Source organism: Metarhizium acridum (genome assembly GCF_019434415.1).
Source record: "Metarhizium acridum strain ARSEF 324 chromosome Unknown scaffold_1, whole genome shotgun sequence".
In the NCBI taxonomy this organism is placed as follows: Eukaryota; Fungi; Ascomycota; class Sordariomycetes; order Hypocreales; family Clavicipitaceae; genus Metarhizium; species Metarhizium acridum.
The window spans coordinates 5,044,110-5,065,410 of record NW_027094015.1 but is presented as its reverse complement, the minus strand read 5'-3'; the positions used below and the strand labels follow the sequence as shown (position 1 = coordinate 5,065,410).

General features: G+C 49.0%; 10 protein-coding genes across 10 annotated transcripts; 6 read left to right on the top strand and 4 right to left on the bottom strand.

Annotated features, from left to right (window-relative positions):
- Window positions 1-345: 345 nt before the first annotated feature.
- J3458_001589 (uncharacterized protein) lies at window positions 346-664 on the top strand (the record flags this gene model as incomplete). The annotated part of the gene is made up of 2 exons (XM_066116804.1): window positions 346-379; window positions 441-664. The coding sequence occupies 2 exons, from the start codon at window positions 346-348 to the stop codon at window positions 662-664; spliced, it is 258 nt and encodes an 85-aa protein (XP_065978690.1).
- Window positions 665-1,035: 371 nt separating this feature from the next.
- J3458_001588 (uncharacterized protein) lies at window positions 1,036-1,503 on the bottom strand (the record flags this gene model as incomplete). Its single annotated transcript, XM_007814865.2, has 1 exon — window positions 1,036-1,503. The coding sequence occupies one exon, from the start codon at window positions 1,501-1,503 to the stop codon at window positions 1,036-1,038; it is 468 nt and encodes a 155-aa protein (XP_007813056.2).
- Window positions 1,504-2,529: 1,026 nt separating this feature from the next.
- On the top strand, window positions 2,530-2,904 carry J3458_001587 (uncharacterized protein; the record flags this gene model as incomplete). Its single annotated transcript, XM_066116803.1, has 1 exon — window positions 2,530-2,904. The coding sequence occupies one exon, from the start codon at window positions 2,530-2,532 to the stop codon at window positions 2,902-2,904; it is 375 nt and encodes a 124-aa protein (XP_065978689.1).
- A 36-nt stretch (window positions 2,905-2,940) lies between these two features.
- J3458_001586 (uncharacterized protein) lies at window positions 2,941-3,588 on the top strand (the record flags this gene model as incomplete). The annotated part of the gene is made up of 1 exon (XM_066116802.1): window positions 2,941-3,588. The coding sequence occupies one exon, from the start codon at window positions 2,941-2,943 to the stop codon at window positions 3,586-3,588; it is 648 nt and encodes a 215-aa protein (XP_065978688.1).
- Window positions 3,589-9,467: 5,879 nt separating this feature from the next.
- Window positions 9,468-11,906, bottom strand: J3458_001585 (uncharacterized protein). Its single transcript, XM_007814863.2, has 5 exons — window positions 11,598-11,906; window positions 11,201-11,544; window positions 10,829-11,151; window positions 10,522-10,762; window positions 9,468-10,465 (listed from the first exon to the last, which is right to left on the bottom strand). The coding sequence occupies exons 1-5, from the start codon at window positions 11,873-11,875 to the stop codon at window positions 10,275-10,277; spliced, it is 1,377 nt and encodes a 458-aa protein (XP_007813054.2). The 5' UTR covers window positions 11,876-11,906; the 3' UTR covers window positions 9,468-10,274.
- A 500-nt stretch (window positions 11,907-12,406) lies between these two features.
- On the top strand, window positions 12,407-13,445 carry J3458_001584 (uncharacterized protein). The gene is made up of 2 exons (XM_007814862.2): window positions 12,407-12,634; window positions 12,691-13,445. The coding sequence occupies exons 1-2, from the start codon at window positions 12,489-12,491 to the stop codon at window positions 13,163-13,165; spliced, it is 621 nt and encodes a 206-aa protein (XP_007813053.2). The 5' UTR covers window positions 12,407-12,488; the 3' UTR covers window positions 13,166-13,445.
- A 2,040-nt stretch (window positions 13,446-15,485) lies between these two features.
- Window positions 15,486-18,044, bottom strand: J3458_001582 (uncharacterized protein). The gene is made up of 2 exons (XM_066116800.1): window positions 17,845-18,044; window positions 15,486-17,764 (listed from the first exon to the last, which is right to left on the bottom strand). The coding sequence occupies exon 2, from the start codon at window positions 17,428-17,430 to the stop codon at window positions 16,954-16,956; it is 477 nt and encodes a 158-aa protein (XP_065978686.1). The 5' UTR covers window positions 17,431-17,764; window positions 17,845-18,044; the 3' UTR covers window positions 15,486-16,953.
- On the top strand, window positions 15,550-17,121 carry J3458_001583 (uncharacterized protein). The gene has a single exon (XM_066116801.1). The coding sequence runs from the start codon at window positions 16,038-16,040 to the stop codon at window positions 16,314-16,316; it is 279 nt and encodes a 92-aa protein (XP_065978687.1). The 5' UTR covers window positions 15,550-16,037; the 3' UTR covers window positions 16,317-17,121.
- Window positions 18,045-18,304: 260 nt separating the features above from the next.
- On the top strand, window positions 18,305-19,043 carry SEC22_1 (SNAP receptor; the record flags this gene model as incomplete). The annotated part of the gene is made up of 2 exons (XM_007814860.1): window positions 18,305-18,338; window positions 18,430-19,043. 2 exons carry the CDS (start codon window positions 18,305-18,307, stop codon window positions 19,041-19,043), a joined length of 648 nt encoding a protein of 215 aa, XP_007813051.1.
- Window positions 19,044-19,181: 138 nt separating this feature from the next.
- On the bottom strand, window positions 19,182-21,288 carry J3458_001580 (uncharacterized protein). Its single transcript, XM_066116799.1, has 2 exons — window positions 19,972-21,288; window positions 19,182-19,920 (listed from the first exon to the last, which is right to left on the bottom strand). The coding sequence occupies exons 1-2, from the start codon at window positions 20,083-20,085 to the stop codon at window positions 19,312-19,314; spliced, it is 723 nt and encodes a 240-aa protein (XP_065978685.1). The 5' UTR covers window positions 20,086-21,288; the 3' UTR covers window positions 19,182-19,311.
- Between the last annotated feature and the right edge of the window lie 13 nt (window positions 21,289-21,301).

Genomic DNA, 21,301 nt, shown 5'->3' with positions numbered 1-21,301 from the left:
ACTCTAAGGAACCGTATTCCCACCAGGTGTGCTTCTACGAGGCAAAGCCAACCCACTCGTTTGGAAGGTCAAGTCATGGCTGGCCATTCTCGCCCCAACTTGACGGCTTTTGAGAGTTCTGACAATCATCAGATTGTCGCCCGTCCGCTGGCCAAGAAGGGTCATTATGAGTTCAAGGACAAAAAACTACTGCCATTTGACGCAATTCACTGGTGCGAATGAAAAGCCATGGCAAGTTGCTGATGCGATTGTCAGCCTCTGCGGGGAGGCTGCTCATATAGTCGATTCCAACTGGAAAGATGATGAAAAATGAGCTACCTTGGAGCAGGGTCTTCTGTCCCAATCATGTTACCCTTGCGGCTGACGAACGGGGGCCAAGGTCGGCCCGAAAACGCCAAAAGCGATAGTTTTGTCGTGCCATCATATACCATTGGCAATAGGCAAGGCTTTCGCCAAGGAGGATGAGGAACTACAGCGACTTAACGAGTTGATCCGAAAAGACTCATCTGATGCTCATCAGTGCCCGACAATTGTGCTCCATGGCCCTGGTGGAATCGGCAAGACCGAGCTTGCAATGGGCTATGCCCGCGAATTCAAGGACCAGTTCTCAGCTGTGTTTTGGATATCGGCGGAGACGCACCAGGCCATGGAAATGGATACTTGAACGTCGCAAGGCTTCTTCTTTCAACGTCGTCTCCTCAAGAAAGTCAACCGACCGCAGCAAAAATCATTTGCCTCGAGTCGATTCCAGCCAGCATATCAACACCATGACTGCAGGCTTTCTCCCTCTATAGATACGCCGTGTAAAACGCAATAGTATGTCTGTACCGTAGTTTTGAGAACCACGGAGCACATGGCAGACACAAACGATACGCCGTGCTGGATCAATATCTGGCTCATATTGGCGAGCATGCTGTCCCAAGCGTGTGACGACCAGCAAAAACTCAAGGCCACCCTAGGGACTTTATATTCTTGAAACAAGACCGCGACGTCTTTGACGTTGGCGCCCTCGAAGCAATTGTCGTTGACTGCACTTTAAAAGTTGCCCTGTCTTCTCGATGGCCTATTCTTCTCGAGGAGAGCGTCGAAGCGCTTCGCAGACCGGAGAGAGGAAGCGCTGTGTTGACGAGTGCAGTTGGCAGCCGAGTCATCAGAGATGAATTTCCCGTGTACGTCGAGATGAACAAGGTCGAACCAACACGTTCCCCGGCAACGAATGTGTTTCTGGAACACGTCGAAAGTACTGGGACGTATCACTTCAATGGAAAATTGAGGCTGTAGCCTTTTGTCTCTCGTGGAAAGGGCGATGCGTAAAAGGGAGCTCTGGACAAGGCTGGCATGGTAGTCGATGAAATAGCCGTCATGAGCCTGCCTAAACGTCCTCGCAATCACCAGAAGGATTCGATATTCGTCCCTGTCCTGCGCGGCATTTACATCGCCGCCGGCCACATCGAGGACCCAGATGATCTTCACACACTTGGTGCCCTCTGGCCAAAGAGCCATGTTCTCCAGCGTCTCCCACAGCACCGAGTGGATGCCTGAGCTGGCGGATTCTTCATTGTGGAGGGTGTCATGAATACACACTCGGCAGTGGCTTCTCCTAAGAAGGTTGACTTGCGTAGTTGTAGCTGATCCATTGGGCTTGCTGCGTACTCCGACAGAGTCCTTTACAGAGCTTCCTTGGATCAATATCAATCAACTTTGTAGCTTGGGTCACTGTATAACTAACCTACATACCAATTGGCCTCATGGGGCTTGAGATGCTTCTCGCACTAGTCCTTGGTCCACGGATCTACCAATGTCGCCGTCGGTTGTCTGCGGCCATTGACGACGACGCTGGCACACCACGCCCGCCTGCCATCTCCGTCTGTAAAGGGGGAGGTGAAACGGACTTCAACATTGTCGAATTCCATCGTGCCATGTAATCGTTGAGTTGGTCATCCTGCTTCTCGAAGTCTCAGTTTGTGCTGACATCTTGCAGACCGACCCCGCGAGCCATGGCGAGATGTACTTTATGATTCATTCGAAAGTGCAAGGGAGGCGCGCATGACTCGGCCCTAAATGACTTCATGAGGTTCAGATATGCCTGACATGTCACCACAACCACAGCGATATCCCGGGCCGCCGGCCGATCGGCCTCGCCAAGTCAGCTGGCAACTAGCGGTTGACATCATTGGACATGGCAGATCTTCACGCATTCTGACATGTGAGGGCAAAATAGAACAAAGGCACATGCAGAGCGACAAGTCTCTGTGGCTGTCTGGATCTACATCACTGCACGAGACAGTGCGGCCGAGGCGTTGTCCGGCGCGGGAAGATCGAGGACCATTAGACGCGCTTTGCTTTGCTGACTGCGTGGCTCTGCTTCTGCCTCTTGACAGTAATTTCACATCGCTGTACTACGTACAGCAACTCTGCGATATTACCGACACGTGTGCCCAGGCAACCATAAGGCACGTAGCTCCCCTCTCGATACAGTACATAACCTTCACCATCTAACCAATTCAAAAGGTAACAGACTCGCATTATATGGTGACTGGATGTTCCGTACACGGGCTTCTATCTCTGTTGCATCTGCTATCCCTTAACAAAATTGCCGAGCGTCCGACTGGCGGCTGCTCTATCCCGCTCACAACTCGCGCCGAGAAACGCAGCGAGTATCAACGGGACCCTCAGAAAGCTCGCCAAATTTGGCACAGTCTACGAGATGATGTCTTTCGCATTGGAATGAACTACTTCTCTCTCACGTACGACCTGATCAGCATTGAGGGATTTCTCCACCATGCTTGGGACGAGTTCATCCATGTTGCCATGACCCAACCAGCGGACAGTGCTGAGCTGGACAGGCTCGTCACACTAATCCTCGAAGTGCGAGAGCTCGGCACCGTTACACGGGCGAAGTAGGAGCCTGCAGATCAAAAGCCGGAAGAATTCGTCATCATGCCCAACGGCCAGCGGCTCTGGACCGACCTTCCTTACCTCGCCGACGACCTTTACGACTTTTGGGTCAAAGAATCGGCGAAGCTTACCGGCGTGGAGAGAGCAAGCTTCGCTGCCTTCACAAGCAAGCTTTTTGCTATCGGCATTGGCACGCCCCAGCTATCTCGCTGTGCACTGCTCTTTGCCAGAGCGCTAGAAACAGAGCTACCATCTGAGACTCTAGCAGATTTGCTCCCTGCGTGCCAAGAGTGGCTTAGGTACAGCAAGATAAAGTTCATGAAAATGTCTAGCGAGAACTATTGTCCTCCACCATCAGCCGCCGATGATGCCGCTTCTTATGCCCCAGGGCCGCTCGTAACCGATGCAAATATCACGCAGGGCTTCAGCGTCGCCAGGTGGTTGTTCTGGAGGAAGCGCGCAGGAGAAAATCACAATCCCAGTTCTGGTGACGTCTCCAAGCTTGGCAGAAGCTGCTTTGAGGAAATGATTGATGCTGGACAATGCGTGGGTATTGGAATTCCCGGCGAGAAGGTATACCTAGCCAAGATATTCAAAGCCCTGGAAGATGAAGTTGCTTCTGGGAGATTCAGTGGGTGTGTAGGTGCTGGGGACATCGATATTGATCCAAACTGGGCAAAGGAAAACTAGTCCCTCCGCTCCAGAATTTGGAAAAGTTTAGTCCGTGAAGATGCCTAGTACTCCCGTTGTGTATGTCAAGTCAAAGATCTATCATGGCAGAAATAGGCCTACGGTACAAGGGTAGTAGTAGGGTTGGATGTGACATGGATAAAGTGATTGTCCATGAAGAGGGTCCGTGAGAGCAGCACCTCGGCTATCTAGTCTTTCCTTCCTATTATCGCTAGTTATAAAGCTAGTAGCATTACAATATAAAAGGAACTTTTCATGTTATATCTTTTGTTTATCCGCTTACTAGCTAGTACTACTTTAGGAGCTGTATAAAAAGGGTTCAAATCCGGCTTGCTGGCTGCGAGCAGCTTCGACATACAGCCTAATAACTTGAATTCGTGAGGTAACGACTAAGAAAGGATAGTGAATCTGCCTTTATAATGGTCTGTTGTATAGTGGGATGGCATCAATTTCTCCATTTTCCCTTGCTTCGACAAGTCCCTCGTGTTGAAGGGCTGTTTTATGTCCGTGCAAGGTCGCCTTGCTTGGCTCCTCAAGTCGGTGCTTTGCAGAGACCACCATTCCGGCGTTTTCTGACCAATGACACGGAACTGACGTAGCCTATTCTTGGGAAACGGGATAGTTGAACGTCAAGACCGCAGAGATCGCAAGCTGACCGGGGCTGCTTCACCATTCATGGTTGCCTGCTCGGGTTACTTTTGGTCATGGCCGCACAGCTTTCATATTCTGCGGCCGATCGACTTCAGTGGGAGGCAAAAAGTATTTGACTACACGGGGCACCCGACTGTTTTTCGGCGTGCTATATAACGCTGTCCAATATTGGAGTGTGTACTTGTTAAATCGGCAAATAGATTCTGCCACAGACTGTGTACTCCAAAGACCTAGGCTAGAGTTACACCGCATTCAGCCCATACACAGTCTGCAGCTTGACGTATCAAATACCTTTGGCGGGAGAGTCGTGTTTATGGGGGCTATTTTCTACGTCAGTTATCTCAGGGCAAGAATTCGTTCCTCATGATTTGGTGCGCGAACTGCAACACGAACCGGCTCGCCTTGTATTGTCTAGCATTTGTGACAATGCGAAGCAACAATAGTATTCGCCTCCCAAACCACGGGTGCTTCTACTACGCTCTGGCCTATCGTTTGTGTTCTTCGAGTGAGTACAGGGTGGTCTGATGCATGTGTCTTGCGTCTCTCGGGCCGCAAGAGGCAGCCACGAGTGATTACATTTCATTCGAGGTCAGGTTGGATAGCTGCTCTTTTCACGCGGGAGCATCGGAAAGACGATCACTCCCAAAAAAGGGCTGAGTATGCTACACACTCCGTAGCAATCGAGACCAGATTGGGGCAACGGCAGTTACACTTGCATGTACACAGCCTCTTGAAGACGTCTGCATATCGACGCGACGACAACCCTCCCCAGCACCAGGCTCCTACTTTGGATGGATGAACACAGGGTACGCAACACTGATGTATAGATGCATGATAGTCTCTCCTCAAGTCATTGGCATTGCCATTTTGGGTTAGCTTGATCAGCATGTTTCAGCGGCATTCGCATCATTCCCGGGCCAAGCTGTTCGTAATCCAATTACCAGCTCCCTCCAGTATAGCAACTCCGGAGAAAACGGATCTAGGACTTCGGGATCTGTGGAGTTAACATGGCAAGCTGTTAAGAAGACTGAAACCTGACCAGATTGCGCAATGACGCAAATTAGGCTGTGTGCAAGGGCAAAGGAAGCATTGGCACGACAATCCGGTACACGAGTGTGGGCCACCAAAACCTGAGATATTTAATTATGAGTTTTATTATAAAGGCTATTTTATATTCATAAGCTTCTTTTAGATTACGTTCAACTCTAATTTGAGTGTCTAATATTGTAAGCGAATTTATAGTATTTAGTTGGTCTGCTCCGAAGCGTACCACACTGGATCCCGCGTTTCGTACTTGGGCAGGAGTTGCATAGTTAGCTGCACGATAGTTTATCAGTTTCCTAGGCAAGGGAGGAAGACTCTGTTTTCTGCCGGTGCGGACGACCCCCGCTAAACTTGACGAATACTCGACGAGCGGCGATCCTTTACGTACCCATGCACAAAAGTAGGCACTTACTGCGCAGGAAGCATTCCGGTTAGGCCTGCGGGAACCGCTAACACCTCTCATATTCGTAAAGTGTTACTACTCGTATTATCTTGTCTTATGACACCAAGACCGGCACATATAGCAGGTAACTACTAAGTGCTGGTTTCCTCGAGATGAGGATATGCGTGGATGGGCAGCGAATTTAGCCTAGTGTATATAACACCGCAAATCTAGAGCTAAACTTGCTATTCTTCGCCAAGTGCATTCGAAATTGGACCTGTCTGACACTTATTATCCCATTCAAGCAAGAAAGCAGTTAAAAATTTGGTAAGCATCAACCTCGATCCATGAGTTCAGCGTATTCACCAAGCTACTTACAGTGTATTTGGGCAGTCGTATTCGCTATTCCAGACGGTACATCATTAAACTTTCCAGGAGTTCGAGACTTATGACCGCGATTGGGAGCTCGCTGTGCTCTGTCTTGTCCAAACAGACTTCGCTCAACGCAGCGTCAAGCTCGTGGTTCTGAGCACTCGCAACCCTCTCATCGGTCCTTGGATATTTGGGTTTGAGTCCCACTAGACCTGGGTTAAAGATAATGTTAACGTTATTCAGGAGAGCTTTTATAATTTATAGTAAACATGGAAAGCTTCCTTAACTCTTCAATACTATTAGCTAGTCCCGAGACACGAATTTTATTTTCTACGATATAGAATAGCGTGGTGGAATTCGTGGGAATAACGCCATTATTAACAGAATAAAAGGGGGGTAAAATTACTTCGCAATTAAAGCATATTCTTTTCATAGCAAAGAGTGTTAAGAATCATTATTATTTAGATAAGAGAAAGGCGTAGCTATAAATTGACTTGAGTTTTACCCATATTACTTTTTGTCCTTGCACATCTGAAAAGCTCCAAGGAGAACCATTCAACCTATCAAGGCTCTCCTAGACGCGGATAGATAAATTGCCTGCCCTCCACTGTTCTTTTCTTCGGAAGCCCTAGACGCCCTAATGTCACTCTTGCTACCTTGTAGCCCGTAGCCAGATATCCTTGAGGCATTGAAAATTCAACCTTTCCGCTCTTTGCCAAGAAAACATGTTGTCTCATACAGGACGTTAAGACAGGCGGACCAATGCATACACGGATTAATCCTACCAGGACCGAGAACAACCCAACGGCCAGGAAGACGCCTGCTGCAAAGGTCCAGATTCCGGCCGTTTTCCAGCCAGATCATCAAGGATTGGATATGGAATATGTTGTCCACAAAAGCTGGAAGATCATAGCGTTGTCTCCTGGCCGGATGGTTGAGTACCCTGGTCACGAACCGGAGTGGGAAATCCATCTCAAGGTCTCAAGAGTCAATGAAAATATTGTCATGCCTACCTGAATAACACTGCTGACACCATGCCGAGCGTTAAAACCCGAAGTAGCTATCATTGAACTAGCCCAACTCCGCTTGTCAGTTTCGGCCGTGTAAATGTCATCAAGCGCCAACGTGTCGCTGTTGGATAAGAGCCAGATCGGCAACTCGTTAGATACTAATTGCGACAGTCCGTGTTTTCCACACGCCGAGCCACTTCTGCAACGGCGTAGTGTATCTGTTACACGGAAATGGCTGGTTACATAAGGGCTACGGTCACGAGACCTAGGGCTCACCGACTTCTTGTATTTATAGCGACCTTTGGTCCCTCAAGGACTTGGAAAACCAAGGACCTTTAATACCAAAGACTGTTATTAGATGAATTGAGCTATTAGCTCTAAGCTCTCCTTAAGCCCTTATCACAAATAACAGTCTTCCCTTAAAGGTATCCTTCTATTCTTAGGCTATTAAGCGAATAATACCTCTATTAGGTTACTAAGAATGTAAATTACCTCTTACTATACTAGTAAGCAGTAACCCTGCCTTTAACTAGATTTACGAGAGGTAATAGTCTTACCGTACTAGCAAGTAGTAACCCTACCTCTAACTAGATTTACGGGAGGTAATAGTCTTACCGTACTAGCAAGCAGTAACCCTGCCTTTAACTAGATTTACGGGAGGTAATAGTCTTACTATACTAGCAAGTAGTAACCCTACCTCTAACTAGATTTACGGGAGGTTATTTAAGCATTTTCGCGCTGGCATTTAAAAACCTAACTGTAAGGTGGTTGGGGAACCCCGCCCACCTGCAACGCGATTGACAACGTCACGTGGAACGGGGGCTTTGGGACCATATCCCCTGCATCTCGCACAACTAGAGAATAGGATAAGCTTTAGTTATTACAATACAGCTACCCCTACTTTGGCTACCTGACTTCCAGTCCCTCTTACAATCTTACACTAACCCTAACTAGAACCTGCGGTAAATATTATTATAACCCTTAAATAATAGCTCGTAGGCGAGCTAAAGAGAGAGGAAGCTAGTATTACACGAAAATAGCTGGTTATATAAGGGCTACGGTTACGAGACCTAGGGCTTACTAACTTCTTGTATTTATAGCAACCTTTAGTCCCTTAAGAACTTGGAAAACTAAGGACCTTTAATATTAAAGACTATTATTAGATAAATTAAGCTATTAGCTTTAAGCTCTCCTTAAGCCCTTATTATAAATAATAGTTTTCCCTTAAAGGCATTCTTTTATTCTTAGGCTATTAAGCGAATAATACCTCTACTAGATTACTAAGAATATAAATTACCTCTTACTATACTAACAAGCAGTAACCCTGCCTTTAACTAGATTTACGGGAGGTAATAGTCTTACCGTACTAGTAAGTAGTAACCCTGCCTCTAACTAGATTTACGAGAGGTAATAGTCTTACCGTACTAGCAAGCAGTGACCCTGCCTTTGACTAGATTTACGGGAGGTTATTCAAGCATTTCCACGCTGGCATTCAGAAACCTAACCCTAACCAGAACCTGCGGTAAATATCATTATAACCCTTGAATAATAGCTCGTAGGCGAGCTAAAGAGAGAGGAAGCTGGTGTTACACGGAAATAGCTGGTTACATAAGGGCTACGGTCACGAGACCTAGGGCTCACCGACTTCTTGTATTTATAGCGACCTTTGGTCCCTCAAGGACTTGGAAAACCAAGGACCTTTGATACCAAAGACTGTTATTAGATGAATTGAGCTATTAGCTCCAAGCCCTCCTTGAGCCCTTGTCACAGTATCTTGTACATTACGTGACGCACCACGGGCAGAGTAGCGGTCGGCGCATCTCCCGTGCTACTTCCCCCATCGCACGTCGAACTCGTCTGTTCGGAGGCTTTTGCAATCGAAAAAAAGGATGCAGGGAGGTAACCTGCCTCTTGATCCTCGAAATGGCTGAGAGTCTCAACCTGAGACCAACGCCTCAGATAACCAATATTCTATGCTCAACTTTGTTATATGAATCAGCTGCATATTCTGTTCTGCTTTTATTTTAAATTCGTCAGTGAGCCTCGAGTGAGTTCTGGCTTCAGGTTCGGTTTCGAAGTTTGAGGCGCAGGCCATCGGCTTGTTGAGCAACAGAGAAATATATTACTAATTTAAGGTGAACGTTGAGTGACCGATAGCGAAAGACGCACTGAAGAGTATCTTGTGTCAGAATGGTACGTGTAGAGTCGATAAGGACGTTGGGATTGATTTGTTGGTTCCAACAGCGCGATCTAAGATGTGTTAGAGAGAAAGTATAGCACCTACGAGATACCGAGGTAAAGGGCCACAATCGCGATTTAAGAGGTTATTTTTTATTATTTTAAATAAAAGTATAAACTAAAATAAAATGCGCTTTCTAACTATCCAAGGTGCTTGAGCACCGGGAAAAAAAAGCTTTGGGCTTGTCAATTACACATGCTAGAGGATTGGTGATGCGTGTCAGTCTGAGCACAGTTCACCAATACTTGCATTCGCAAAACGACCACAAATTGGCCTGCTGGCCAGACCAGAATGGTAGCCGGAGAAACCGCTTCTTCTCGCTAAAGGTAACTTATCGCAAGGAGAAGGACAGCGTCTCTCATTAAAAGATCGTGCGACGATGTCAGCATTGAAAGCTAGTGTTCCCTGAGCTCGAGAAGTGTAGTTTATAGTGAGGTTTGGCGAGACCAAAATTGTTCACAGCTTTCGCAATCCCTGTTAGTTTCGCACAGTTCGTATCAACTCTTGCTTGGATCACGGTGGAAAATCGCACAAGGTGCCTTGCCCGACGGGAAGGCGCGACAGTTTCGCACGCCATTCAGTTTTGGTGCCGTTAATTTGAAGGTACGGGTCAATGCTACTGTATTGGTGATTGTAGCATACGTGACTGAGTCGCGAAAGTGTGCTGCTAGTATAACAGCCGCAGTGGAGAGACAAAAGGGCGTCTTTCATCAAGTCTAGTCTGCCTCCGCAATATTGACATGACTTGAGTGTGAGACAAGATGAGCCAAGCTTCAACATAGGAACATACCATACGCCAGTCCCGTTTACATCAGTGAGCGAAGAACTGCAAAGTACTAGTACAATCTTCAATTCCACAACACAAAAGTGACTAGCACAGGCTGGCCGTCTTGGCCAATGCTGCAGATTGTCAAGTTCAGTAAGACGGTAGTGGAAAATGCTCATTTTTTGTCCCTTGATGGTCCCGGCTCACCATTCATTTCCTCATTCATGAAATCTTCAAAGTGTCAAGAAAGGGATGTTCGAGCAGCTCTTTTGCAGTCTTCCTTTTCTCGGGCAGCCATTGCAACATACTGGCAGCAAAGTCTAGAAACTGCTCCTTCTCCTCCCCAACCAGCTCAGTCACTGTATCGGATAAATTGTTCCCTGCTTCGACCAAGTCCTTGCGGATAATGCAGCCTGTCATATGACGATCGATTAGGGCTGTAATGTAGTTGTGTGGCCTTGCAACGTACCGTCTTTGTCAAAAAAGGGACCTCCCCAAAACTCGTTCATAGTTTCGCACTCTTTACCCTTCTGGTTAATAACCGTCTTACCGAGGTTAGCTCTACGACACATTCGTTCTCTTTGTATTAGAACCTCAGGGGGATTTCCCAAGATGGAGATCATTTGAGCAAGATGAACATGCGCGTCATATTCTCCGTCCTCACCAGCAGGCCGGTTAAACAGGCTAGTATCTTCTAATAGATTCCACATCTGTTGCGGTTAGAATAAGTATACTGACATATGTGAAAGTCAATTTACTAAAGGGTCCTGAGTTACCATTAAGCCGAGATTCCATATATCAGCACTGTATGACCACGGACAACCAAGAAACACCTCTGGGGCACGATACCGGTGAGATTGAATGGGAGATAAATGGCCTCGATTATCGGGTAGTCCAGGGAAGCAGAGATTGAAGTCAGCAAGCCGGGGTAGGATAGTAGTGCCACGAAGGCCACCAAGTTCATCATGTGACAAATACGTCACACGTCCGTCTTCGTTTCTGACATGCTTAGGCTGGGAATGGTTCTTGTAGTATTGTACAAGATCTTTTAAAACAGAGTCATCCTCAAGTGTGACCATGATATTATCGTCCTTGATGTCTGGCATTGCGGTTAGCGACATAAATAAGATGCAGATGCAAAACCGAACCTGTATGGATCAGACGGCACTCCGTATGCAAGTAATCCAAGGCTTGAAGAAGGCAAAACATATAGGCTTTAAATAATGGAGGCCCTAGTCTTTGTCGTGGAAGTCTTTGTTGGAACTGGAAAAGAGTCTCTCTCATGGGCTCAAACACTAGACAAGTGTGCGTCCCACATTCACCTTGTAGGTCGAACACATCAATCGGTGTCCGAATATGTGAGAGACCTTCGTGTGATGGATTGGCATTCGAGATAAGCTTCATCCATCTCATCTCATCAGCAGCATTTGTATCCAGAGCAGATATTTTGATGCTAACATAGCGAGGACCTGACGACTTTGTCCATCTTTTACTGATTTGAAGGTTAGATTCATGTCGTGGCGGCGGGTTTTGGGGTGTTCTCACCACGCTAGATTTTCTGCCAACCAGACAGTGGATCCAGACCCGAACCCGAGTTTTGCAATCGTCTTGAATCTGCCGTCAAGAATCTGGCCGGGCTGGGTTGGATGAAAATACTTCAAGCGACCATTCGGGAGCAGCTCCTCGTCAATCGGCTCAGGGAGGATATAGGCCGCTGGTCTTTTTGCCGAAAGTGAAAAGGGCCGTCTCCCAAAGCCTCCCATTTTGGGGCCTTTCTTAAAGCATGGAAGTAGCAGCTCAGCAATGAGCCGTGCACCAAACATGCTCAAGAAGCGGGAGTGAAGCTGAATTTTGTGGTCATTGTCTTCATCTGCCTCCTATTGTGTTGGCCGATCTGGCATGGGTGTCAAGAGTAGTCACGTGAGGCTTGTTGCACCAATCACACACAGGTTTGTGGGTCTTAGTGCCTGAGGTAACGAGGACCGATCTCCAGCGGGCGCTTGGAGCTGGCCAATTATTTTCACTGATCCTTGATGTCGTTACCAAAATTAGATATTGTGGCCAACGCGAATCCCCTGCCACTAAAATTGGCTACCGACAGGCTGTATCAAACAGCAAGCGCTTTCTACCTGAGCCATGTAGATATATTATTGGACCAGCGGAAGCTGCAATTGAGACATGTAGCCACTCGAGACCTGCCAGAACCATGTGCTAACAGTCTTTTGGGTCAATGTGCCTCCGACCAGGGGCTTAGGTAGGGTCAATACCCAGCATAATGATTCCCCATGTATTGGGTATAAAAAGGTGTGAATTCTCTGCCTTGGAAGGGAATTGCATTCCATCCTGCCATTAATCAGAATCTCAAGCCATTGTTTGTACTTCAAAATACGTCTTATATACACACTGTCTTTCTCTTTCTCCCCTCCCCTCATCAATATGAAGTCTACTTTGGCCAGACTCCGCGCAAAGTTCACAGGAAAAAATGTACCGTGGGTGCGGAGAATCGTCGATCAGTATGTCGCATATGTGGAGGAGCATCACCCGGAACTGAAAGTGCACAAGACACCTTACGCGAAATTTCAGTAAGACCCTTTATTAATTGACCAAGTCGTGTTACGACTAATATTCGTGTTCGTAGTGGAGATCCTCATGCATCACCGAAGACGAATGATCCGTTCCACGCATCTGTAGCCTTTCGCAAGAAAAAGGACTTCAAGGGATCTGGCTTCTCGCTACATGTGTATCCTGACGGAACAGTAATAGCGTCGAAATCAGGGTTCCCATCCTTGCAGATGCCTTCCGCTACAGCCGAAGAACTAGGAGATAATGCATATTGGCTTAACCCACAGTACGTGCAGCAATGGAAGGCGCAAAACGAGGCCAGCAGCTCGTATCAGTCCAGTTCCCGTGGCGGACAAAGCTCCCCTAGCCGTGGCAGTAGCAGCGACAAGGCTACGGGGAAGGCTAAAGCTTCCGATAAGGCGGGATACCAACAAGATCCAACAACAGGGGCGATCTACCGCTATTTGGAGAACGGTGCTGCCGTGTACTTGCACCCCAAATATCAGAGAGAGTACTATTATGACGAAGAGGGGAAAATAGTGTGGCTATGAGCATGGAGCTCTTTCGTAGGCCTAAGACATTTCCCTATGTAGTATATATGATAGAGTGACATTATACGTTAAATTGTTATTAAACTATGAAAAAAAAAAATAAGCTAAAAAGAGAATATCTACTAATACTATATTTTAGCCGTACCTAGGCCCTGGGTATTACAAGAGGCCTTAGGGGACCAGGGGTCTCCATAAATACATATCAGGTTAACAGCTATGGAAGCAGATTGAAGAGTGGAATTGTCCTTGATTAAAGCTATCTGGGTACGGAAAACAGGCCCTTATTTATAGGTATTAAGGTCATCTAACAGGCTACCTAGAAAGTCATCAATTTGAGGGGTTCTACGGTACCCAGCTATTGAAGGTCCGGCTTCAATGGGGTGGTGGCGCGAGCCTTCTTTTGAGGCTTTTCGTACAATCGGAAAGCAGCTATTTGAGGCGTTTTGGGGCTTATCGGGGTCCCCGATGAATAGCAGCCTTTTTCCATTGAAAGGGGCCTTTGGCGTTGACAATACAAGAAGTCGGTGAGGGTTGGAGGCACGCGGCAGCTCTGGCCTAAAGCCCCAACCCAGGTCTCGTGATACCTTCTTTGTCGTTGTGTAACCGTTGCTGGCCCAACGCCTTTTTTGCGGCCTAACCGTGTGACAGAGACGCTCATTACCATACGCATTAACTTGGCCTTGCCATGAACCCATCTTCTACCAATTCCCATCTACGAACGTCTGCCCCCGTGAGTCCAAGTCGATTCTCATTGCCCATTATGACTGACTGTCATGTATGCCTTTCGATGAGAGCCCGAAAGCCAAGTCTGGTGCAAGAAGGACTTTCCAAGACCTGCCTACTCTGCTCCCACCCATATTGTCGAAAACACGAAACTATCAATAGTCCTACTAAAGATGAGAATGTCTGCGAGATAAATCACGAAACCTATTACAAGAATCACAAAAACCAATCCAAAACCCAGATTTTCCCAAACCTTAGGGCTAGAGCAGAATGGTGCGGTATAATACTCGGGGTTGAGGCTGGAGAGAAACAAGGGGTCGAAAAGTAATAGGTCAGCAACATTCGAATCTCGCAGCGAAAATCGCCATGGTGCATTTGGAATCACAAGTAACTCGGTAGTAGACGGCGTCATGGGCTTGGCTTTTCTGGCTTTGAGGAGCAGCGGCAAATGATGAACTGCCGCCAAGGCCGTGTTGGGCTTTGCATGAGAATAAGCTGTGACAATGATCTGTCACCTTGAAGACGATGGTATAGGACAAATTGATGCTTCTGCAATACAAGGACGATATCACGGAAGAGGGGGTGCCGGAAGCAAGAACCCCGAAGGAGAGGTCGACCAAGAAAAGCGCAAGAAACAGATGTCAATCGGATTAGCTAGTAAGGCATAGATGGGGAGCTCGAACCAGGGCATCTAAGCCTGTGAACGAATCCAGAGGGCAGGAAAAACCTGAAGACACACAACCTCCGCACAAGGCAGAAGGGGCCGTTACCCCGCCGGAAACAGCAGAGGCGCCGAGACAGAAAAAACAAAAGAAACAGGCCCAAGTTAGACCAAGACCAAAACACAACAACAAAGCATCCGAACCAGTATCATTCCAGGACAGGCCAAACCTCCTGGGACATCGGACCCTAGACGAAGAAACTTGGCGCGAGACAACTAGGCCGCGGTATGGGAACCGGTGCTCTTACGAGCCTTCTTCTTCTTGGAACCCTTATCTGCGTCACCCTGCCCCAACTCGATCGGAAACGATTCCATGACTTGCCAGGCATTTTCAGCACCGTCAGCCTCACGCAAGCAAATGAAAAGACTGTTGTGGAACTCCACCAGAGCAGTGCGCCAGGGGCGATAATGGTTGTTCCTGGGGGGGAGCCGAGGAAGACGTTTCGGAGCGTACTCAGAACGACGCTCAGCACTCTAGAGCAAAAGATTGGCTGGGAAAATTCTGGAGAAAATCGGATCTGAATCTCATCTAAACGCAGACAAGGCTATACTGTATGTCATCCGGTATTGCGAAATGACCAGTTAGATTGGCGCTGCTCGCTACCGATGGTCCGATGCTCTTAGCTAAAAGCGAGGTCGGCATGCGTGATGCAGGGTATGCGGTCGTCTATAATTTATTGCATACGCCATCCCTATATGCACTATCCTAGTAGGTTCTTTGAATTCTCTCAGCGTCAGCGTCTGTTGATTACGAGAATCTCTAATGGGAGCAGTATTTTAGCATTCCCCCTTCCTATCTCCCAGCCTCCTCGCTATCCAATAATTGCACAGCTTGTTACCCTTTGGAGTCGGGCTTGATTCTCGTGATCCAAGAAGCCGCTTCAACGCAACACTGGCACAGCCAGATATGCAGTAAACCATCAAAAATCCTTACTGCGTCTTACTCCAATCCCCGAATAACACTGGCCCAGATGCCAACCAGGCTACCGCTATCCAGTTGACATCTCCAGTCTCGACCACGGCGTCCTCCAAGGCCCGGAGCTTCAACTACCACGTCGTCCCCCACTTCAACATCGCCGCCGTCGGTGCGGCCCTCGAACGCGGCACCGTAGTCTGGGACTGAGATGTGTCGGTGGCGTTGCCAGCGTGGGCGGCGAGTCGAGCAATGAGGAGACCTTCTCCTGCGACAGCATCCTGACCACGTACTTCGACCCGACCGATGACTGGGTGTCCAAGTGTTTGGCCTCCATGCCCGTCCACGACTACACCGTGGGCTCGGCCTGCACGAAGGAGGTTTACATCATTACGGGGCTAAAGGTGGCAACGAACCTACACTTTGGCAGCGAGGCAGTGCGGAAGGCCGACGCTGATACCAGAGTTGGAGTCAACATGCCATAGGCTCCAGTCGGGGGCGGAAGCCAGGGAAATATGAACGCCGAAAAGGGCCAGTCTCTCGGGTTTCAACCCACCGATGTCGTGGTAGGATTCCGCGTCAACAAGTATCGACATAAGAGGAAGAGCCTATTCAGCAAGGAGAGGACAACCAAGGGGAAGCTCTTCATCAAGTGCGCCGAGATGCTTGATGATAAGACACAGCCGGCCAAGAATCTGGACCGGTTTGAAGACGTACCCATCGAGGAGGATGCTTCAGCCCAGAAGGAGGATGGTAATCAGGAGGGCTCTGTCGTGGAATTCTGGGTCCGTTAGGCTTACAAAGTGGCTCTGGAATGGGCTGATGTACACCGAGAAAGATAGCAAACCACGTAGCACGTTTATGCCACAAAGGGAGCGAGACGTCTAAGCTGCCTGGATTTTCACCGACTTTCTTTACGCCGATCCTTGATGTTTTCATGGAATATTTGATCATTACTCTGACTCCATGTTCAGTATATGGCCTTTGTGGTTTTCAAGGAGGAATTTGTCATTGAAATCCCCAAATGAACTTGCAGATGGTTGATTAATCCACCAATCCAGCCCATACGTCATCATTGCCCTCAAAGTGGCGCAAATATCTGCGGACTGCCTGCATCCCATAGATAAACCTTCCATGGTTTCACATAGTTATAACCCTGAGTATCATCGGATATGCGGCGGAACAAGGCCGTCATGCCTTGGTACCGATAAACACCACAGAAGAGGCAGAAGTGGGCGTGGTGGCATCTTGCGTCGTCCTGGTGCTTGTCGTGATGCTGCTCACAGCTATGGTATCTGTGCTGCAGTCAGGCGGAGGACCAACACAATTTTCCTTTTTCTGACCGTTTGAGCCAATCGAGATAACCTCGGATTTGTTACTAGCGATCGACCCGGTAATTTGCTAGCCAAGACGGTCACAATCAGATCCAGACTATCGCAGCCGGGACGGCAAGACCGATTTGGCACCATCATCTATCGAGCTCCTGTTCACATGGAAGCAGTCCATGTCCAGTGAAGGCGAGGAGCCATCGCCTCTGGCAGAGAGGCATCGAAGTGATAGGTAGTTATTGACCTCTTGCGTCTCACAGGTACCAAGCCTATCCCAGTTGACTTTTACCACGCAGACGTATGAGGTCCTGGAGTGGGAAAAGCGAGGGCCAGGACTGTTGACGGCTCGATGAGCAAAACCAAAAGGCCAGTAAAGCGGCGGTTTTGTCTTACCAAATGTAGCTATGTGAAGGCTAGCATACTCCATAACTGGTAAAGAGAGACGGTTTTCCACTTGGCTCGATTCGATGCTGGCAGCCTTCTGGTGGAAGAACGCGCCAGTCAGTTCTACTACCAAGTACGGCGTGGGTTGCAACCCTAGAGTATGGAGAAATGTGTAAGAAACATGGCAAGAAACCATGAAGGAAAGGCCCGAGGAGTCCCTTTTCAACAAAGAATCGCATGGCCAATGCACAGGTTAATTCGTCGAAATAGCGAGAACGGTCTCGTAAAAATTTTCACCATCCGGCATGCTTTGTATCTTTGCGACTTTTACTCAGACACATTCATATCTGAAGCGTTGGATGGTGGTGCCGTGCCCCTGCATGAGGCGCCCCCGGCATAAAGACGACCAGTGTCCATCACTTCTAGAAAGGAAAACTCATGGCAAATCGACCGAGGGACGATACAAGATCCCGAGGTCATGGAGATGGTGTGGGAAGAACGGAAGATCTCGCCTTGCCATTTGGCGGCAACTACTTGAAAACACATTAGCAACATGGAAATGACCAGAAAAGGAAAAAGGAATTGGGGGCCAGGGGGAAACTTGTCGCACGGGATATAAGGGGGTATAACACAAAATACCGTGGCGTGGCCACGCCTATTTTTGGGTATTTTTTTTAATGCGACAAAACTCTGCGAGGCATGGTGCATACGTACGCAGCCCTGTAACACAAATTTCCCTCGACCACCTCACAGTCTGCATGTCCTGTGCCGTATCGCCCCTAAGAGTCAAAAAGGAAAAGAAACAAAAAGCCCACAGTTGTTGAAGAGTCTGGGAGTGCCCCCTCTACGTTTCCCCGAGAGTTGAGTTGAGTGCTTCCCCGCGACCAATTAGGCAATAGTTGCTGCCGTGGCGTCAAATGGCAATCTGCAATGTGGCGCTCCCCTGATTGGCCCACTCGGACCACGTCTCAGCTTCAACACCAGCAACACCAGCAACCACATCATCAACTCTCGGCACGATTCCACTCTGCCCCAGAAAGCAACACCAGCTTTCCACCACCGCCGCCAAAATGATTCTCTCCACCCAAATATCACGGCTGGACGGTACATACCCCCCATGCTCCCCCTCCCCAGCCGCTACTCTACCCCCCCTTCCTAAGCGCCTACGCAGAAACTAACAAAAAAACCAACCCAGGCCTCATGCTCTGCGCCTCCGTCGACGACTCCCCCGAACCCCCGGCTGTCACATCCCTCAAGTCGCAAGTCCGCCAAATTCTACGCACCCTAACGCGCAACTCCACGCCCCAGGCGTCCATCGAATCCCCCCCTCACGCGATCCACTACCTCATCGACAGCGACATCGTCTTCCTCTGCATCTGCGACTCCAGCTACCCGCGCAAGCTGGCCTTCACATACCTCGCCGACCTGTCCCGCGAATTCCTCACCACCCACTCGCTGCAGCAGTTGCACTCTCCTTCGCTGCGCCCATATGCCTACATGGACTTTGACAGCTTCATTACCAAAACGATGGCGACGTATGCGGATGCCAGGGCCGCTCAGAATCTGGATAAAGTGAACGACGAGCTGAGGGATGTGACCAAAGTCATGACAAAGAACATCGAAGACTTGCTCTATCGGGGGGATAGTTTGGACAGGATGGGGGAGATAAGTAGTCGGCTGAGAGACGATAGCAAGAGGTACAGAAGGGCCGCGGTGAGGATCAACTGGGATTTGTTGCTGAAGCAGTATGGCCCGTTTGCCGGGCTGGGACTCTTTGTCTTGCTGTTTGTATGGATGAGGTTTTTCTAAAAGTAAACGGACGGGGGGGAAACAAGGTTCGAGATGAAGGCAGGGAAAAAAGGAAGAAACAGACATGTGCATTGCCTGGGAGATGTCATGGGGCGTTCATGGACAATGCCAGACGCGTACACAGCACAGTACAAGACTTGGCGTATATGTATACTATTCTTAATGCTATTCAATCATAAAGTCATAATGGTATCCATGCCCAAGTTCCCCAAAACTCCGAATCAAATGCCAGCTCTGCACATATCTTCACATCTTTTTGCTTCACCGGCTACATGACCGCGCAATTACCTGACTGTTGCCCACTGGGAACAACCTCGGCGTGCTGCCACTCCAGGTGTTCCTGTAACGACGCTACGTCTTCAAACTCGTCGTTCGGCTTGTACAATTCTTCCTCATCATCCTCGTCCTGCGGCTTTTTGGCTTCGTCTTCGCAAAAAGGACACAGTAGTCTTGCCTGCCAGTCGCCGTGCAACGGGGCCAAATGGTTGGCAACCGCTATCGGCGGGAATATCACCAGCTTTTCCTGTGGGCCCGATGAACTTGTGCCGGTAGCTTGCCAATGCCGGCTACTTCCTCGCCATCTCGGCAAAGATGCCGCTGTTCGTTGGGTCGGGACGTTTTCGAGATCTTCCCATACCAAGTGGCCGTCGCAAAAGTCGCAAATGAAAACCATGTCCTCTTCCCCAAATCGATCAAACGATCCGATTTTTGTGCATGCGCCTAGCTCTTCCAACTGGCGCCTTTGATCGTCGGCCTCTGACAGTTGCCGATTCGGCTTGACTGCAATTTTCGCCTGAGTGCGCCGCACCAGAAAAGCGCCCAGACATCTTTGCGAGGACTCCTGAGAGGATGTAAACACACGCCTGGCTGCTCGGCACTGTGCTCGGTGTAAGTCTCGTTGAAGAGAATGCGTTTCTCGTACCCATACAGGATTAATTGGACCGCCCGACCGACTCCAGTCCCTAAGGAGCTGGACATGAGCACGAAACTTGTCACGGAGGAGCCTCAGCTCTTGCAACGTCTCGTCTGAGTACGTTAGCATTGCCCGTCAGCGACGTCTTCTGATTGACACAGCCTTCTCCAGCAAAAGGTCACATACATTTTCGATCATGCTCGTATTGAGACTGTCCGTTGACTAACGGACATAGCTCCTGGAAGTCCTTCTTGGCCTCGTTCAGAGCTTCCTCCAGTGCCTTGACCTGCTCGTGCTCGTCCTGACGCCAATGCCTCTTGTCGGCGAGACTGAATATCCGCAGTCCTTCAAGAAGAAGATTTGCAATGTCAGCCAGCAGCGTGCCCACAGAATCGAAACCGCTCATGGCGAGCGTGCCCGAAGTGCCGAGGATTGCCGTCACTCGAAGCGGTTGCTCCCAGCGGGGTACGATTGAAGGTTGCGCCGTCAGTCCCAGCTGAAGCAGACGTCTTGAGAATAGATGGCAAGTTCAAGGCGAAACAGGAGGAGAGGTTATAGCCTCGGTCGCCTGGCGAGCACCTCTGGGGTGCGCATGGAGGAAGTGTGATTCAGAAGAGCTGCGGGTGCAAAGCCGGAATACGTAGCCTGGATGCTGAGGTCCACCGTTGCAATAAGGCTTGAGGCTGTGAGCTGCGTGGCAGTGACCGGGTGTGCCAAGCAGCACTGAGGCTGTGCCGAGCGGCAGCCGTTGGAGCTAAAGATAGGTCAGTAAAAACAAAGGACGAAATGGAATGGTATGGAGTGAGGCATGCGATGGAGGAAAAAATTGCGATCCGAGTTGGTGTCGTGGCCAAGACGAAGGGTCGCTCCTTCCAGTTCCAGTCCGGCTCCATGTGACACGGGAGCTGCCCTCGAGCTCAGTGCGCTTTTCCTCACTCCTCCACCACCAATTTTTTGGCCGCAAACGAAGACAAAACCAAAGCAGACGATGCGTGGCACAAACTGAATCAAGCTTAACCAACGTTTCCAGCCTTGACGGGAGGCATTGATGATGCCACGCGCGTCTCCGAAACGCTCCTGCTGTTTGACCGCACGAGATCCCTGAACACATGAGTTGCTAATTGCACGCTGTGGAGCTGGTTGGAGGCCTGCCAAACACACGCCTGAGTCGCAAATCGGTTGCTTGCCCGAGTCTGAACCAGGGAGCTTTGAGTTGGGCAATTCATCGGGACTGGTGTTGCTCCAGACCCGTTTCAGCCTAGAACAAAACGTTCATCACCACCTTCGTACGTTCCATTCTAGAAGGGTTCCAAAGTAGCTGCTTTAATGCATGTACCTAGGTAGT

What these genes read in the sequence shown, in the direction of transcription:
- J3458_001585 (XM_007814863.2), bottom strand. Translation starts at nt 11,875, where the DNA reads ATGTTTGGTGCACGGCTCATTGCTGAGCTGCTACTTCCATGCTTTAAG. An exon ending in TTGGCAGAAAATCTAGCGTG is followed by an intron (nt 11,545 to 11,597) that starts GTGAGAACACCC and finishes CCTTCAAATCAG; the next exon opens with TAAAAGATGGACAAAGTCGT. An exon ending in GTGCCGTCTGATCCATACAG is followed by an intron (nt 11,152 to 11,200) that starts GTTCGGTTTTGC and finishes CCGCAATGCCAG; the next exon opens with ACATCAAGGACGATAATATC.
- J3458_001584 (XM_007814862.2), top strand. Translation starts at nt 12,489, where the DNA reads ATGAAGTCTACTTTGGCCAGACTCCGCGCAAAGTTCACAGGAAAAAAT. An exon ending in ACACCTTACGCGAAATTTCA is followed by an intron (nt 12,635 to 12,690) that starts GTAAGACCCTTT and finishes TCGTGTTCGTAG; the next exon opens with TGGAGATCCTCATGCATCAC.
- J3458_001583 (XM_066116801.1), top strand. Translation starts at nt 16,038, where the DNA reads ATGAACGCCGAAAAGGGCCAGTCTCTCGGGTTTCAACCCACCGATGTC.
- J3458_001582 (XM_066116800.1), bottom strand. Translation starts at nt 17,430, where the DNA reads ATGGTTTCTTGCCATGTTTCTTACACATTTCTCCATACTCTAGGGTTG.
- J3458_001580 (XM_066116799.1), bottom strand. Translation starts at nt 20,085, where the DNA reads ATGCTAACGTACTCAGACGAGACGTTGCAAGAGCTGAGGCTCCTCCGT. An exon ending in CGGGCGGTCCAATTAATCCT is followed by an intron (nt 19,921 to 19,971) that starts GTATGGGTACGA and finishes CACCGAGCACAG; the next exon opens with TGCCGAGCAGCCAGGCGTGT.